This window comes from Taudactylus pleione, unplaced genomic scaffold, assembly GCF_031769625.1.
Source record: "Taudactylus pleione unplaced genomic scaffold, aTauple2 ptg000018l, whole genome shotgun sequence".
In the NCBI taxonomy this organism is placed as follows: Eukaryota; Metazoa; Chordata; class Amphibia; order Anura; family Myobatrachidae; genus Taudactylus; species Taudactylus pleione.
Genome location: NW_028284420.1, coordinates 5,277,534 through 5,293,606, shown reverse-complemented (window position 1 = coordinate 5,293,606; position 16,073 = coordinate 5,277,534). Strand labels below are relative to the sequence as shown.

General features: G+C 45.0%; 1 protein-coding gene across 3 annotated transcripts in view; it reads right to left on the bottom strand.

Moving 5' to 3' along the window:
* TLK2 (tousled like kinase 2) overlaps positions 1-16,073 on the bottom strand; it is a 178,325-nt gene that overhangs the window by 48,559 nt on the left and 113,693 nt on the right. For all 3 annotated transcript variants that reach the window (XM_088442441.1, XM_088442443.1, XM_088442442.1), the window contains one exon: positions 14,917-15,053. In XM_088442441.1, coding sequence (XP_088298567.1) covers positions 14,917-15,053 — 137 coding nt within the window. The remainder of the gene's footprint in view (positions 1-14,916; positions 15,054-16,073) is intronic.

Genomic DNA, 16,073 nt, shown 5'->3' with positions numbered 1-16,073 from the left:
GACTCCCACTTAGCAAAATAATTATCCGCTAACGGATAAGCCACCGCCAGACGCCTCTGCGGCTGGTATCGCTTGTCAGGCTGTTCCCACGCCTCCTCTAAATGGTCCACCAACTGACCCGAAAGAGGAAAGACTGTGGCGTCACCCTTCACATCCTTAAAAAAGGCATACTTGGATTTAGCCGCTGGGGGAACTTCGTCCTCAATCACCAAGGCTGTGCGGACTGCCCAAATAAGTCCAGGAATATACACCTTGGACCTAGCGTCTGCGTCCTTAGTATGGAGAGGTTCCTGATCGTAAGGATCCAGAATCTCCCCATCATCAGACGTCCCTTTGTCATCCTCATAAGGAGCAGACAGAGACGCCACCGGCCGTTTATGTGGCCGCATCACAGACTCCCCTTGCAACACATCCGACAAGTGCTGTACAGAACTCGTCAGGGAGTTAACCCATGCCGACTCCTGAGAAACCGGGAGAGGGGAAATAGGGAGACTGAGGGGTACCACCAATTGTCTTGGGAAACCCTGCATGGGTGACGACACCACTGATTGCTGGGACAAACCCATCTGCGTAAACGCGGGCTGCGGAGCTAACTGGCCCACTAAGGTTGTAAACGCCTGAGCGAAACAAGCCCAGGGCGGCTACTGTACCGGTGCTGTAACCGTAATAGGCCGCGCCAACGACAAACACTGCCGGCAGAGGCCCTCCGCGCTACCCTCCCCCTCCGCTAAAGGTACTTTACACGTAGTACACTGTAGCCGGAGAGGAAAGTCACTTTCAGACATGATGGTAGAAAGTATGTGACCCCTCTCACCAATTGTTTTAAAGGCGAGAGATCACCCTGCAGCACCGCACCGCAAGGGCTTTAGCAGAAAGAACAGGGACAGTAATAAGGCTGACAGTCAGAAATGGAAAGTACAGGCAGCAGCGCTAGCACAGTCACATACAATGCAAAGAAACTCAATTCCTGCACTAACCAGCACTGATAAATCAACTACACAGACACAGAGTCTGGTAGGACACAGCGCTGCATACACAGACCTGACCACAGCGGAGGAGAGGTATGCGGGGGGACCCAGACCACGATGCCTCTGTCCAGACTTCCAGCAGCGTTCACCATGCGTTCTTGAAGATGGCCGCCGAGGAGCAGAGAGGAGGCTGGCCTGGGGGAGGAGCGCTGCCACAGGGCCAGTCGGCGTGTTGCAGAGAGGGCTGTGTGCAGCGGGGGAGGCGCCAGCTGTGAGACAGGGAAGGCGCGCTCCCCTGGCATGCATTTAACCCCCGGGACGCCGCAGCGCTACCGCTCTGCTGCGGTCCGCTGTCCCAGGGGGGTAGTGGAAGCGCAGGTTATATACCTGACTCCACGCTGCAGCCAGTCCCCAGGGAGCCCTCTGCCTGGGGACTCTGGACCATGTAACAGCGGGGACCCACCGCGGGACCCCGCTGCTTACCTTGCTGTCCTCCTTGATTCCGGCCATGGTCCGGAACATCTGGGGTCACCGTTAGCTGTGACCCCAGATGCTCACCAGCATCCCCGGATCGGTACCGGCGTTCTGGTACCGGCGGGGGGGTGTAGGGAAGACAACATGGACGTCAGGACTGACTGTCCATGCTGTACTTCCAGATGTGCAGCCACAGCTGCATGTAGAAAACTTCAGGGGCTCTACTTAGCCCCCACTCCAACAGGTGCACCCGACTCCGGCCGGGCACCAAACTAAACTGGGATGCCTTGGCTCGGGGGCGGGGTATAGGAGGGGGACCCTAGTGCATCCTGGGAGGCTGAAAGCTTAACTCTATGGTGCCCGATGACTGACGTCACACCTATACCCCAAGGTATCCTGTGGATACCCTATGGACCCTGAAGTAGAAATCAGGAACACCACAAGTGATAACTATTCTGCTGACACACAACTGGATTGTGAAAAAAGTCAATTCATTCCGTCACAACAAATTTCCAGGCGTAATAATAAATACCACAGAATAGAGTGAACTTGTCGACAAAGAGGTCTCAAGATTTAGTGCTTGGCAGATCAAGTAGACTCAATGTGTAACAGTAATAAAAGGCCTCAAACTATTTGGAATTTTCTCTTCCGTCAGGAGTACTTCTCTGGCTAAGATGGCACATGCGCAATCTTCAGTGAGAAGTTCTAAATCTGTAGGACCAGAAGCAGGAACTCTCCAATCTGGCAGCCTGATCTATTACCTTATGCTAATGTGAGAATCTTTAGGGCTAATGAGGATGAAGGATTCATAAGTCTCTAAGCAGAAGCGTATGCCGTCCATTGATTTTATGCCAGCAGCAACCACCGTCATTAGTACCTACACTTGCATAAGCCCCATGCTAGGTGCAAGAGATCCGTCAAAAGCAAGCTTCTGTCCCCGTATGCACGAGTCAAAATCACATGAAGCTTTTGATAAACACCAAAGACACTCCCATGGAACTCCCACATGTCAGAGCGATTCCATTAGCTCGCATTGTTGCCACCCTAAAACGACAAATTTCATGGAAAGACCGTTCCGTCCAAGTTCTGTACAGCTTGAAATATGATGGTAAAATGCATAAATTTGCATCTGTGCATTGAGATCTGTGATTGAGATCCTTCAGACTCAGAAAAAGCCCCTAAGTCAGGAAGCCTTTCAACTGCTGATAATAAGATTCAGCTTTCCACTAGTGGACATTATGGTAATGGACCAAAATACAGAAGTACCAAGGTTATTCTCTCGCCACAATATCAGATGAACTGAAGGCGTGGATGCATGGTCAATCCCATGGAGATTTCAGCTAGCCTACGCAATTCCTCCATTTCCTCTGCTTGCCCGCATGCTAAGAGAAAGGACCAATTCCAGGGTAGTAATTAAAAAAAATAAAAAATAACCACCACCTATTTGGTGTATATAAAAAAAAAGTATGACAGAAAATATAATTATTTTTGTTAAATCCATTTCTACGGTAGCCACCTCCTCTGTAAACACTCCTGACCCTTTACACACTTTGTTTAAATTTACTGTTACTAACCTCTACAAAACTTAATATCTGTGCCCAGACTTTGCGGACACTTCGTCTCGCGTTTTCTGGGATAAAATTAGTCTCATCATGGCAAAAAGATAGCCCCTCTATTACCTCTATCATGGACCTAGGCAAATATTATCATTATGACACGACCATGTAAATATTGCAATCTGCTTATTTAGAAGAGGTCCATATGTGCACTATCCATAGAGCTTATATTTCCCCAAGTCAGCGCAAACACATGGTGCCCGAAGAAGCAGAGGAATACCTCAAGTGTCTACACACTAATGCAATGCTTATACATAGTCTCTGGAAATGTGGTAAGATTAAAAAATTCCTGTTATATTTGAATGATTTATATACACGCTCTACCCGAACTGAGGGTTGGGTACGAACAAGAACGAACAGTAATCCCTCTTGCCACAGTGCTGGTTACTACAGTAGTGGCATTAATTCTGGACACTTTTAATGAAAAAAATGTTTTATTTGATATTTATGCAGAAAATTCATATTCTGCTATACCGAATCAATACTTTAATGTTTTTATTTTAATCTATGATGTTTCTACTTAATATTTTAACATGATTTGTCAGAAAGAGACAGAGTAAACAGAGAGAAGGGGATGGAGAGATAGAGTGGGAGAAAGAAAAGAGTGAAAGAGAGAAGGTTTTGAAATACACTTACCAGCCACTGTCAGTGGTGAAGATGCAGGCTGTCACCAGTCAGCATGCTGACAGGATCCGGGAGCAGGTCCCACACAGCATCCATGCAGGCTCATGTGGTTTGTTCAGCACTCAATTCATATAGACTGTGGCAGCTTTTACAATCAATCCTCAAAGCTAGTTGCAGCTCTGGTCAAAGTGTGAATATAATGACTAAAATGGCTCTGAATACCTCAAAACATGTTGACTGGTCACCTGGGAAGAGAGCCAAAGCCATGACGCTTTGTGAGGAAGGGTATACCTACGAAGAAATTACAAAGAGCTTGGGCGGTAGGGCAACGAGGTCAGGTGTAAGGAAACTCTGCATAAAGGTTGCGAGCAGTGGATCGACAAAATTGGCTGCAAGAACTGGGAGAAAGCCCACGCTTACAAAACAAGATGAGTGCAGAATCTGTCGCCTGGCCCTGCAGGACCGTCGAAGGCCTGCAAAAGCCATCAACAACATAATGAAAACATCTGGTCTCCAAGTTTGTAACTGAACCATATGAAAAAAAAAACTTTGTGACAATGGTTTGCGAGCTAGGACCCAAAGAAAGAAGCCGTATCTAAACCAGAAACAGAAACGTATAGATTGGGCTCTGGCACACAATGAGTGGACAGAAGAAGACTGGGACAAGATTATTTGGAGCGACGAGACCAAAATCAGCATCTTCGGGAGTGATGGCGTGAAATTTGTTCGGCGTCAGCCTTTGGAAGATCTTTTGCCCAAGTGCACCACGGCAACTATGGAGCACCCAGTGAGTGTGATGGTGTGGGGCAGCATGGCCAGCCATTGTGTGGGATGTTTGGCTGTCTTTGATTGCAATATCAATGCCAAAAAGTATCAAGAAGCAGTGCTGGAGGCGAAACTGTTGCCCACAATCGAGGATTTGTTCGAAATTGACCCACGGAAGTGTATCTTTCAGCAGGATGGAGCGCCATGCCACACCGTCGAAACTGTCTTGCCTTGGCCAAGAAATAGTCAGGATTTAAATCCGATAGAAAATCTTTGGGTCAAAGCTTAAAGTGATGGTATCACGAAAAAATCCAAGTAACAAGAGAGAGCTGATCGAAGCCATAATCCAGGCCTGGTACCATGTGATTTCACCTGAAGATCTAGGACATCTGGTTCACTCGATGCCTCGACTAATCAAAGCTGTTCTTAGAAACAGAGGATATCCAATGAAATATTTTGTATATTGCCGAAATTGCATTTTTTTTCCATAATAAAAGCATACCTGTAAAACTCTGGTTTTACTGAATTTTTCACTGGAAATTTGACAAATGACAACTTAAAAATAAATAGTAATGATGCACTGGGTCCTCCTCCGTATATACCCCGCCCCTGGCTACAGGCACTCAGTTTGTAACCAAGCCCAAGACAGGAGAAAGAAAAAGGAGAAGGAAGGACAATGTACACCAGAAACACTCTCTCTAATGCTGGGTACACACGGGACGATCTGCACAACCAACGATATTGATGAATGATTTCCCTGTAGTGCAGGACTAACTATATTGGGTGTACACACTGAAAGATATCTTTGAAAGATGTTTCAGTGAAGTCATCCTGCCACATCTCTGAACAGGCAATTCTTGACGATATCATCCAAATTGGTTTGCATGTACGGATGACCAAAGATATGGTTATCGTACAGCAAGAGCGCGCATCATTGGTCATTCATTGCATACACGCGGAAAGATATTAACGGTATATCGTTGAATGATATAGTTATTGTTCAAAGATATCGTCTCGTGTGTATGCACCTTAAGACGAGGGAATCATTGAACTACAAAAGAAAAAAAAAAAAAAAGATTACCCAATAACAACCAGGTGCGTCAGGGTGGGTGCCCTGTGGACCTCGAAGAAAAAAAAGTTAACAAAAAGGTATGTTATACCATAACTCTTCTATTCTTCTTCGGGTTCCATAGGATCCACAGGAATTACCTCGGGGATGTCCCAAAGCAGTTCACTTAAGGGTGCGGACGCTCCTGATCAAAAAAGGAGAATCCGACACCCAAAGAAAGCATCCTGAGAGGCAAAAAGTATCACAGTCATATAACCTGAGAAAAGTGTGGCTGGAAGACCACGTGCCTGCCTTGCACAATTGTTCAGCATAAGCACCATGACGGAACACCCACGATGGTCCCACAGATCGAGTAGAATGTGCTGTCACTGTTTGGAACAGGGAGATCAGCCTGTGTGTAAGCCTGAGAAAGCATCATACGAAGCCATCTAGCCAGAGTGTATTTGTTAGCTGGCCAGCCTCGCTTGTGAAAGCCCTACAACACAAAAAGAGTGTGATTTCCTATAGGAGTTGATCCACGTAGATGGGAGGGCGCTTACAACATACAGAGAAGCTTCATCTACAAAGAGGTCTGAAGACTGGAACCACAATTTCTTCATTAAAATGAAAACGGGATACTACCTTAGGAAGGTAACCCGCTCTAGTACTAAGAACAGCACTATCCTTGGTAAAAAAATCACAAAGGGGGAGTGACAAGAAAGCAATGCCAAATAAGAGACCCTGCGGGCAGAGGAGAAAGCAAGAAAAAAAAAATGTATTCGCTGACCACCACTTGAGGTCTACTGAGGTCAGGGGTTCAAATGGGGGAGCTTGTAGAGCCCCGAGAACCATAGACAAATCCCACTGAGCTACCGGAGGGATAAAGGGAGGCTGAACCCTCAGAACACCCTGCAAACATGTTCTAACATCAGGCAGGAGGTCTAACCCAGCCTGGAGAAAAGCAAGCACTCGGGAGACCCTAAAAACTGTAGGGTCATATTTTCTATGGGAACACCATTGAAAATAGGAGTACCAAACTCTATGTTAGATGCAGGCTGAGGAAGGATTTTATGCCCTAAGCATCGTCTGAATTACAGAGCTAGTAAAATCCTTTGGCTCTTAAGATGGAAGACTCAAGAGCCACGCCGTCCAAGACAGACAAGGAAGGTCCGGGAGCAGACAGGGACCCTGTGATAACAGGTCTGGCCCTAGAGGAAGAGGCCACGGAGTGTCTATGGAGAGACTCTGAAGGTCGTGAACTCAAGGCGTCTGGGCCAAGCAGGAGCTATCATTATTACTGTGCCGCCCTCTTGCTTGAATTTCCTGATGAGCCTTAGGAGGAGGGAGATTGGAAGAAATAGGTATGCCAGATTGAAGTCCCATCTTACTGCCAGAGCATCCATGAAGGCAGCTGAGGGGTCTCTGGTTCTGGATCCATACCTGGGGATCTTGTGATTGTGACTTGAAAACAACAGGTATACTTCTGGTAGTCCCCATTGGTCCACTAGGATCTGAAAGACATCCGGATGAAGAGCCCATTCCTCGGCATGTATGTCCTGACGACTTAGGAAGTCTGCTTTCCCATTTAGGACTCCGGGAATGAATATTGCCAGAAGATGACATTCTGCCCAATCCAGAATGTTTGCAACTTCCTTCATGGCTGACCGCCTTTGCGTGCCTCCCTGATGATTGAGGTAGACTACTGTGGTCTCATTGTCGGACTGGATCTGGACAGGCCTGCCATTTAGGATGTCCTGTGCTTGAATGAGTGCTTTGTACACTGCTCAAAGTTCCAGGATGTTCATGGATAGTATACTTTCCAGAGTAGTCCATCTTCCCCGAAAGGTATGATGGCATGTCACCGCGCTCCAACCGTGAAGGCTGGCATCCGTGGTGAGGAGCACCCATCTTGGAATCCAAAAGGGGGGCGATCCTTATTCAGATGAGACATTTTCAGCCACCATGATAGGGAAAACCAAACTTCCCAAAAGAGGAGGATCGTCTGGGACCATAATGGGGGATACTGCCCGGTCCACCAGGAGAGAATCAGTCATTGCAGAGGCCTGGAATGGACCTGGGCATAGTCCACCATGTCAAAAGTGGATACCACGGACCCCAGGACCTGCGTTGCTGAGTGAATGGATAGCGGAGCCATTTGCGCACCCCCAATTGTAGAGCCGAAATCTGGACCACTGGTAGAATTGTGCCTTAGTGCCAGGGAATCCAGTAGCGCCCCCAGAAGTACCTTCTGCTGTATTGGAGAAAAGGAAGATTTTTTCCAATTGATTATCCAGCCCTGCTCCTATAGACAGGCAGTGGTCAGCTGGAGAAGATGTTGTAAAACCTTCGTAGACTGCCAATATCAGGAGGTCGCCCAAGTATGGCGGTATCATGACTCTTTCTGAGATGAGTAGTCATGACTGCCATTATCTTGGTAAACACCCGAGGGGCTGTGGACAGACCAAAGTTGTGCAAACAACCTTCTGGGGAGTAACCCTTTAGGAAGGTGTCACATAAGAATCCCCAGTAGGGAGGGGGATTTCCTATCCAATACCCTCTCCGTGTGGGAGAGGGTAAAAAGACACTGGTCTTTTTGGAATCTGGAAGTTAGCTGGAGTGTTCCATGCTTCCCCCATAAGCTCAGTGAGCTGTTCAGTTTAAGGTAATCCAGTCTAAACACCAGGTTTATTAGGCTTTAGGAGCCGGTACTTCATCTTCTATAATTAGAATTGAATTAACTGCCCCTGCTAGAGAGGAACATCCACTGATGAATGACGCTCCTCCTCTCAGAGATAGTGCCAGAGGGAGAAACCTGTGTATCCTCTGCCTCCACAGATGATATATCAGAATCTGAAAGCAGGGTGGACTGACAGGATGGTGCAGTCATTTTATATGCTAAGACGGCTGATGCCTTATTTGCCTGTAACATCTGCAGATAGGTAGATGCTAATAAGCCAGATTCTGAACTGAGTGGACATAACCCTTCATCCAGGAAGGATGTATGGGAAGAGAAAACATAACAGGCTGTAATCACTGTGGGAAATCCAAAAGTGGGAGGCAGTGTAGGGGCTGATAAGCGGTACACTAACTGCTTCATAACCTGAAACCAGGAGGATATTCAATCTGACCCCTGAGCAGTCCACCCTGAACACCTGAGAGGCCTACTGCACAGAATTTACATGAAACCAACACAGGGACAAAAGTCTCCTGTTTACCTTTGTCCTGAGACATGGAAAATATTTGCAAGTAACCTACAACAAGTGTACGGTTAACAATGCAATGTGACCCCCTTCACAGTTAAAAATAAATGTGAAGAACTCTCTAACCCCTATACACCAAGTAGTTGGGGGTTAGGAAAAACCAAAGAGAAAACAAATTTTTTTTTTCAACGGCAGAGTTAGCATAAGATATATATAATGCATATAATATATTTGCAAAAGGGCATTAAAATCAACTATCTAAACATATAAGTTTGGCAGGATCTACATGTATCTAAATAGATTTGCAAATGGGCACTAAATTGCAGACACACTGGTAGGAAATAAGTGCAATACATACAAATATACTTTTCAAATCGGCCCTGAATTAATATACAGCAAACAAGTTGGTAGGATACCAGTGCTATTTACAAGAGAGAGACAGAGAGACACACCAAATCTCCCCTCAGCAGACACTCAGTTGCAGTCGAGCGTCTCCAATTAATTAGGAGAGAGGGGGATGGACAGCTCAGTCTTCACAAGCAAATGTTAAGTACAATTTAAGCCCTACACACCTGGTAGTTGAGGGTTAAATGGAGCAACAGCAGTGATAGTCATAAAACGCAGTTATAAATAAAACCTGCATGACCTCCGGTTTCCCTTTATTAGCATATTAAGTATAAAAGGTAACAATGCAAAGTGACCGCCTTCACAAATATCTAGTAAATGTGAAATACACAGAAAAACCCCCATACCCTGTCAGAGGGATGAGGAGAAATAGCAGTGATAGCTATAACTGACAGGCTTTTTCAGAAAAAAAACAAAGGAAGTATAACACACGGCAGAACTAGCTAGCACAAGTCACATAAAATGATTTAAGCAATATACTTGCAATGGGCTCTTAAGCAACTATGCAAAATCACAAAGCTTAGTAGGATATTGAGATTTGTATAACCTGGCCACCAAAGGAGAGGTACACAGGGAGACTGACCAAACCTCCTGAGATTCACAGCTACAGTAGAGCACTTGAAAGTGGTCTCTGGGTATCTCATATACAGAGGAAGTTGGGAGGAGCAACTCAGACGCGCAAAAACCTTGCGCTGGATCGGCGTCTGGGCTTGGGGAGGGCTGCTGAGGAGAGCCTACCTCCCCTAGGCTGTATCATCCCTCCGGGTGCACTGGCCTTTAACATGGCCGCTGCCACTGTCACCAGCACCAGACTTGTATGCCCCGGTGGTCTAGTGGGGAAGCAGTCGGCCCTGAGCAGTCCCCTGTCTAACAAGGTGCACTGAATCCTGCGCAAACTAAGTGCCTGTAGCCAGGGCGGGGTATATATGGAGGAGCAGCTAGTGCATCCTGGGAGCTAAAGCTTGTAACGGTTTTGTGTCTTGACCACTCCAACCACATACCCCAAGGTAATTCCTGTGGACCCTATGGAACCCGAAGAAGAAACTTATATTAAGGCATTTGGAAACTATGTATTTCCCTTCCCTTAATGAACTTAAGCAGATAATGCTGCAACTGTTGTATTTTATTACGTGCTCTACATTACCAGATATTGAAAAAGGTATTCTGAAGTTTTACGAAAGTGGGGCCCTGTCATGGAGAAGATGGATCCCAAACTCAAGTCTTTAAAATTTTTGAAAACACTGAGTGGTACTTGCATTGCCGTTTACTCTCAGAGACATAGGGAGACAACGTTAAATTTCTCTAGGTGCAGTGTCCTCCCCAGGCTGTTTTTTGCAGGTGCACCACCCGGCAAGAAACAGCCTACCACCCGGCACTTTGGTAGCCTGCAAGTGTGGACAGTATCTGTGAGCTGTATAAAAAGGACCAGATCCTACAGACTTTGCAGCTTTTTCATAATCAGAAGACTGGGCCTCTAATAAGAAGAGACTTAATATATAAAATGTAATATCAAGTTTAAGTCATTATAAAGGAAAGGGTTTAAAACATTTTATTATTGCGAAGGCCCCCCACCCAGCTGGAAAAATGTTCTGGGGAGAACACTGTAGGTGTATTACTGCCTTTATCCATTGTTTCATTATAATAGTCTTAGAACTTGGATCTACTGGCTTGACAATTCGAAACAAACGGTACCATAGACTACTTCAAAGTAGTCTGTTGATGCTTTTTCTGGTCCAATAAAATAAAGCTACACAGAAGAGCCTCCAAGACAGTACCATCCAGTTACAAAAGAACTGTAATAAACAAGATCCTGTTGTATCACCCTGATGTATCACCCCAAAAGGAACACTGGATAGAAATCTCCTTCAATTTGGAATACCTGATGATGCTCAAGCTCCACTAGAATTAGAGAAAACTGGGAGAGGTGGTGAAGGGAAATAACTGCTTTGTCTTCCTTTAAAGCCTTATTTGAGAATGGAACAGGATGTTAAGAAAGTGTCCACCTCCAAACAGATCATCTGCAATAAGACTCCATTCTACACTGACATTCCTACTAATCCACTAAGTAGACAATTCAAGACAACAAGCCTCATTTGCAGTGTTGTATATTTAATATAAGAGTGTGGTATGATATGTTGACAAGGTCATGTTAAAATGTTGACGGATCGTCACTGGTGGCCCAGCGGTGACTTGGATTGATCTTGACAGCTGCAGCAAGTCCAGTGTGGCGGGTCCCAGCAATCAATTGACTGTGAATTATGGGTCAAAGCCTCGATCCATCGGCTTTCCGGTGAGTATTTCTCTCTAATCCCTGGCCCTTACTTCAGTGCCTAGCCCTAACACCCCCCCACCCCCGCAGCTTGACCCTGATGTCGACAGTTTAGCAATGTCAATATCATAATTGTTGACTTTCACATTGTCGGCCGTTTGACTACATCCTGGAAATAAGCCCCTGCTAGAGTACTTTGGTTGCAGATGATACTAACAATCTCCTCCACAGTTAATCTCTATCAGGCTCCAAAAGCAAACTGCTGGACCCCCAAGTAAGGTAGAGAGGAAAGCAGCAGGTAGTGTACATACAGCATCTGCTATACATTGGAGGATATCTCCCATCCAAATACTAACTAGGTCACACCCTGCTTAGCTTCTGAGAGTGGGTCTGCTTCAGTGTGCGAGCTTTAGGTTATAATCTGGGATATGAAATGTAGCAGAACAGACAGGATTTCAACCTATGCCATTACTAAAAATGCTAGGAAAGTAAGGTAAATGTGGATGAAGGAGAAATAATATGAAATTGCTTCGAACCTGACCCTTGAGACACTTTGCTTAAACTGAAGCAAAATCTTTGAGAGTGGACTATAGAGAGGAGGACTTATTTTCTGTATATTTTTTTTAACACTTACATGCCTAGCTCCTCAGCAGCTTCTACAACCCATGATAGCAGTGTCCTCCAGATTGGATGAAGGAGCAATGGAAGGAGAAAGTTTACTGTGCACACCAGGAAGTTAGCACTGTCAGGCAACCAGTAAAAAAATACATGTAGAATCTGTGCGGAGGCAACCTACATGTTTTGTCCTTTGTCAGAAACTTTATACATACGTTATATATCCTTTTCTCTTAGTCTGTAGGGAGACATTGGGTCGTAGAGTGTGGATCCAGAAGAGCATTTTAAATATTAAACATGTATGTAGCTCCTCCCCTTTTATAGACCTCAGAGGTAGAAGCCTGAGTTATATTTAAGCAGGTCCCAAAGGAGAAGACAGAGGGGAACAAATAAAAAGGAGGAAAAAGAGCAACCTCCAAAAACATCAAACACATTACGTAAAGAATAAAAAATGTGCAAAAAGGTGGACACATCGTGTCCCTCAATGGACGGATATAATGTAAATAACCTTTTACAGTCATTTAAATGCGGGAACCTGGAGATGGTGGTGACGTCAAACTGTCTCTAGTGGTGGGTACACTCAGTGGAAGCAGTGCAAAGCACCTTCCTACCAAAACTACATCCTTGGAAGCAGCTATACACAGCTGTTCAGCTAAGACGTCCACGCTCTGCCAAGGAGATACTACACGATCTAACTTGGTCAAGAGGAAGACCTGTCTTGCAGAACGGAACTCCTGGAAGTCTAAAACATAACCTTGAGTCACAATACTTTGAACTCAAGAATCGGACGTTGTCTGCAGCCAGGCCATATAGAAATGCAGAAGACGGCCCCCGGAAAAGGTACCCTGGCTGCGAGAGGAGGGCTGAAACCTGTTTTCCCTGGTCTCCAGTGTCCACCATGGATGAAAGAGAAATATCATGCATCTTGTGGACATCACTTGCCCTCTGAACGTAGGTGCTCAAGGCCTGACCATATCCACCAAATATACAGAACCATCTTATTGTGGAGACAAAGCCAGAATCACAATATCTAACGAATATGAAATCTGGAAACCATTTTGGGCTTAGTCTGCCAAGCAGGAGATTCAAACTTGAAAAGGGATAAACTCCTACCCCATGGCAAAGCTCTAACTGGCAACCATTCGAGAGAGAAGTGCTGAATCTCTTCCCAGTATTGGAGGCTTTGCACTATTCCTCTGTGAAAACCCTCGAGAAAGGAGTTATTTCCCTTAAACACGTCTCAAGTACGTGTTCCTGGTATTGGAGATGCTAGCAGCATGGGATCGGCTGCTACTACCCGCAATACTAGTGTTCTGTTCGCCATCACGTAAGCCTTAAATAGAGGGAGGGATTGGTAGCTGCAAGTGCCGATCAAAAACAGAGGATGCTAGGAACTTGCAATGTTACGTTAATTTAGTGATGCAGCAGTCAAATACTGCTCTAAGTGGTAAATAAACCAGGAGGTGTGGGAATAAAAGGTACTACAAACAAAATAGAAAAGCGTACTTTGAATGAAGTGAGATTATAGGCTTGTGATAGGGAGGTGAACTTTCTAAAGTTCCAATCTATAAGGAAAAATTGTTTTCATTATGCAACAAAAGTGAATGATGTAGAAGTATGTGGAAGTGAAATAAATGCTAATATGTGATTAGTATCATATATAGTTAATAATCATTCTCAACAGAAATAGTGACTTCAAGGATGACGCTATTCGAAAACACAGAGCATGTGCGGTTGTCCAACTTCTTTTCCAGACACAAGATTGATCATTTATGGTATTATTCTAGAACAGGAATGGGGAACCTCCTGCCCGCGGGCCGTATACAGCCCGCAAGACCATTTTACCAGGCCCGGCCAGCTGTGGCTCTCTTCCCTCTCTTTGTTTTTTGCCAGGCAGCATTGAGCCCTGAGAACTCGGCTCAGCTGCTGCCCGTCTGTGCGCAGCACGGGTCTGACATCAGAAGTCACTAAGGGCCGTGCAGGCTCATGCCACCCGTCCTCCTTCAGCCCGCCCACAGACATCTTAAGCGGAGGATGACGGAGATGTGCAGTGTATAGCACCGGTGTGGCCGTTGGACACGGAATCAGGCAGCCCTCAGGCTGTCTTTAATAAAAATACAGTACTGCTGAATCTCTGAGGGAGGGAAGGAGGGAGGGAGTCCTGCTGATGCACTCCCGGGGAGCCTTGCTGCTGCACCCCCACACCCAGTGACTGATGACTGAGTGAGACAGTGGGTGTCTGTACCTGTTGGAGCACCCCTTGCTGCTGTGCTGTAGCTATTTTGGAGGAGAGGAGATTGGACTGGAGTCGTACAATACTGGCCTGGGTGAGTCTTTTAATATACTTGTGGGGCTGGGCTCTATATAGCAGGCAAATTTTTAAGTTGATAATTTTGTATGGCCCGCAAATGATTTTATAAATAACCAAATGGCCCTTGGCAGAAAAAAGGTTCCCCACCTCTGTTCCAGAATGACATTTGAGAAAGCATTTTCCCAACACCATCAACCAAGCATCAATTGAGTGACTATCATTTGGAAGATTCCCTGCTGCACAACTCCAAATCTTTGTATACTCAATGCGGTGGTGCAAGCAGGTTGCGCGTGATGGCCTAATTCTATATTAAGCAATTTTATATGTTTAATCCACTATCTGTATTCACATAATGTTTTACAGGGAAAAGGGATTAACAAAACCATTTGAACATATGGCAAATTGAAGATTAGCAGTAAATCGGGTAAACTAGACGCTGCAGTTTCTTAACACACTGGTATCAATGGAAGACAACCAACAGTGCTCAAAACACTAGAACTTGTATTAATAAATGTTATGGCATAGTTTACACGCTAAAAGAAATATAGCCAATGCGTAAAAGTGTTATCACCTGACAATGGCCAAAATTAAACCAAAGAAATAAGCCATGCTCCGTCTTACTTGATGAGGTTCTGAAATGCATATCCATCAGTCCACTGCTCAGTGAAAGAGGCACCATGACGGACAGTAGTGAAGTGGCCGAGCCGCAGACGGTCCTGCATACTTTTATCTCGACAGGCCATTTTCTCTTGTTTGGACTGAAAAAAAGTACAGGATAGTGACATGTCTACAGTATTATCAATCACATAATATTTATACAGCATTAAAATGAATCCATCCAGCTGTGTTTATTAACACAAATGAAATCAAAGTCTACTATTTAATTTCAACAATAAACAAGGCACATCATTTACTGGCTATTGCTTAAAAAAAAAATAAAGAAAAGCAAATTGTAACCATTTGTAGCATATTTAGAATACAAGTATACAACTAGGACGGCTTACTTAACATTAGTAGGTAAAACCTCTAGTAAACAGAGATGATTAAGTGACTGATTAGGAGAAGCGACGAGTATAACTATTTGAAAAGAAACTGAATAAAAATTGTTCTGTGTAGGCGGCCAGTCAGTCAATACATTTTTAGGTGCATTCACACGGGACGATCGACAATGAGATCGTTGAACGATCTCCCGGGTGTACTGGATGATCGATATCGATCATCCAGCACACCATGAACCCACCAACAACGGGCAACAATCCGCGATAACCGATTACGGTCCCGTTCACTGCATACGAAGAGCCGGTGCTTCCAGACTATATAATCTCCAAGAGCTGGGTCGCCAGGTGGTGGTGATGACATCAACCTGACATTAGTGTCGGGTCGCCAGTCTGAAAGGGGTCTTAGCAGGGTCGCACCCAAAATGGACCTGTGGCCAAAATCCATTCTGATCTGAAAGGGTATTAATGAGTTTCTCCCCCAACACAACACAGTGATAACACTCCAGGGCCTTTTTTTATCTTAATACAACTGTAATTCCTGCCTGCATTCCCATTGCTTTTTAACACTGCTTCACATCCATACATTCGTAAAATTGTTTATCTTTACACTATATACACACACACAAGCTCCTAACTATTGTAATTATGTGTAGATATTTACTAGCACTGTTCTCCCTCTTTTTATCTGCATTTTTGCCATTTTAACTGCACTGTTTCAGTATCTCTCATTATCCATTAATACTGCTATTTATACGGGATGTAGTCAAAAGGACAACCGTT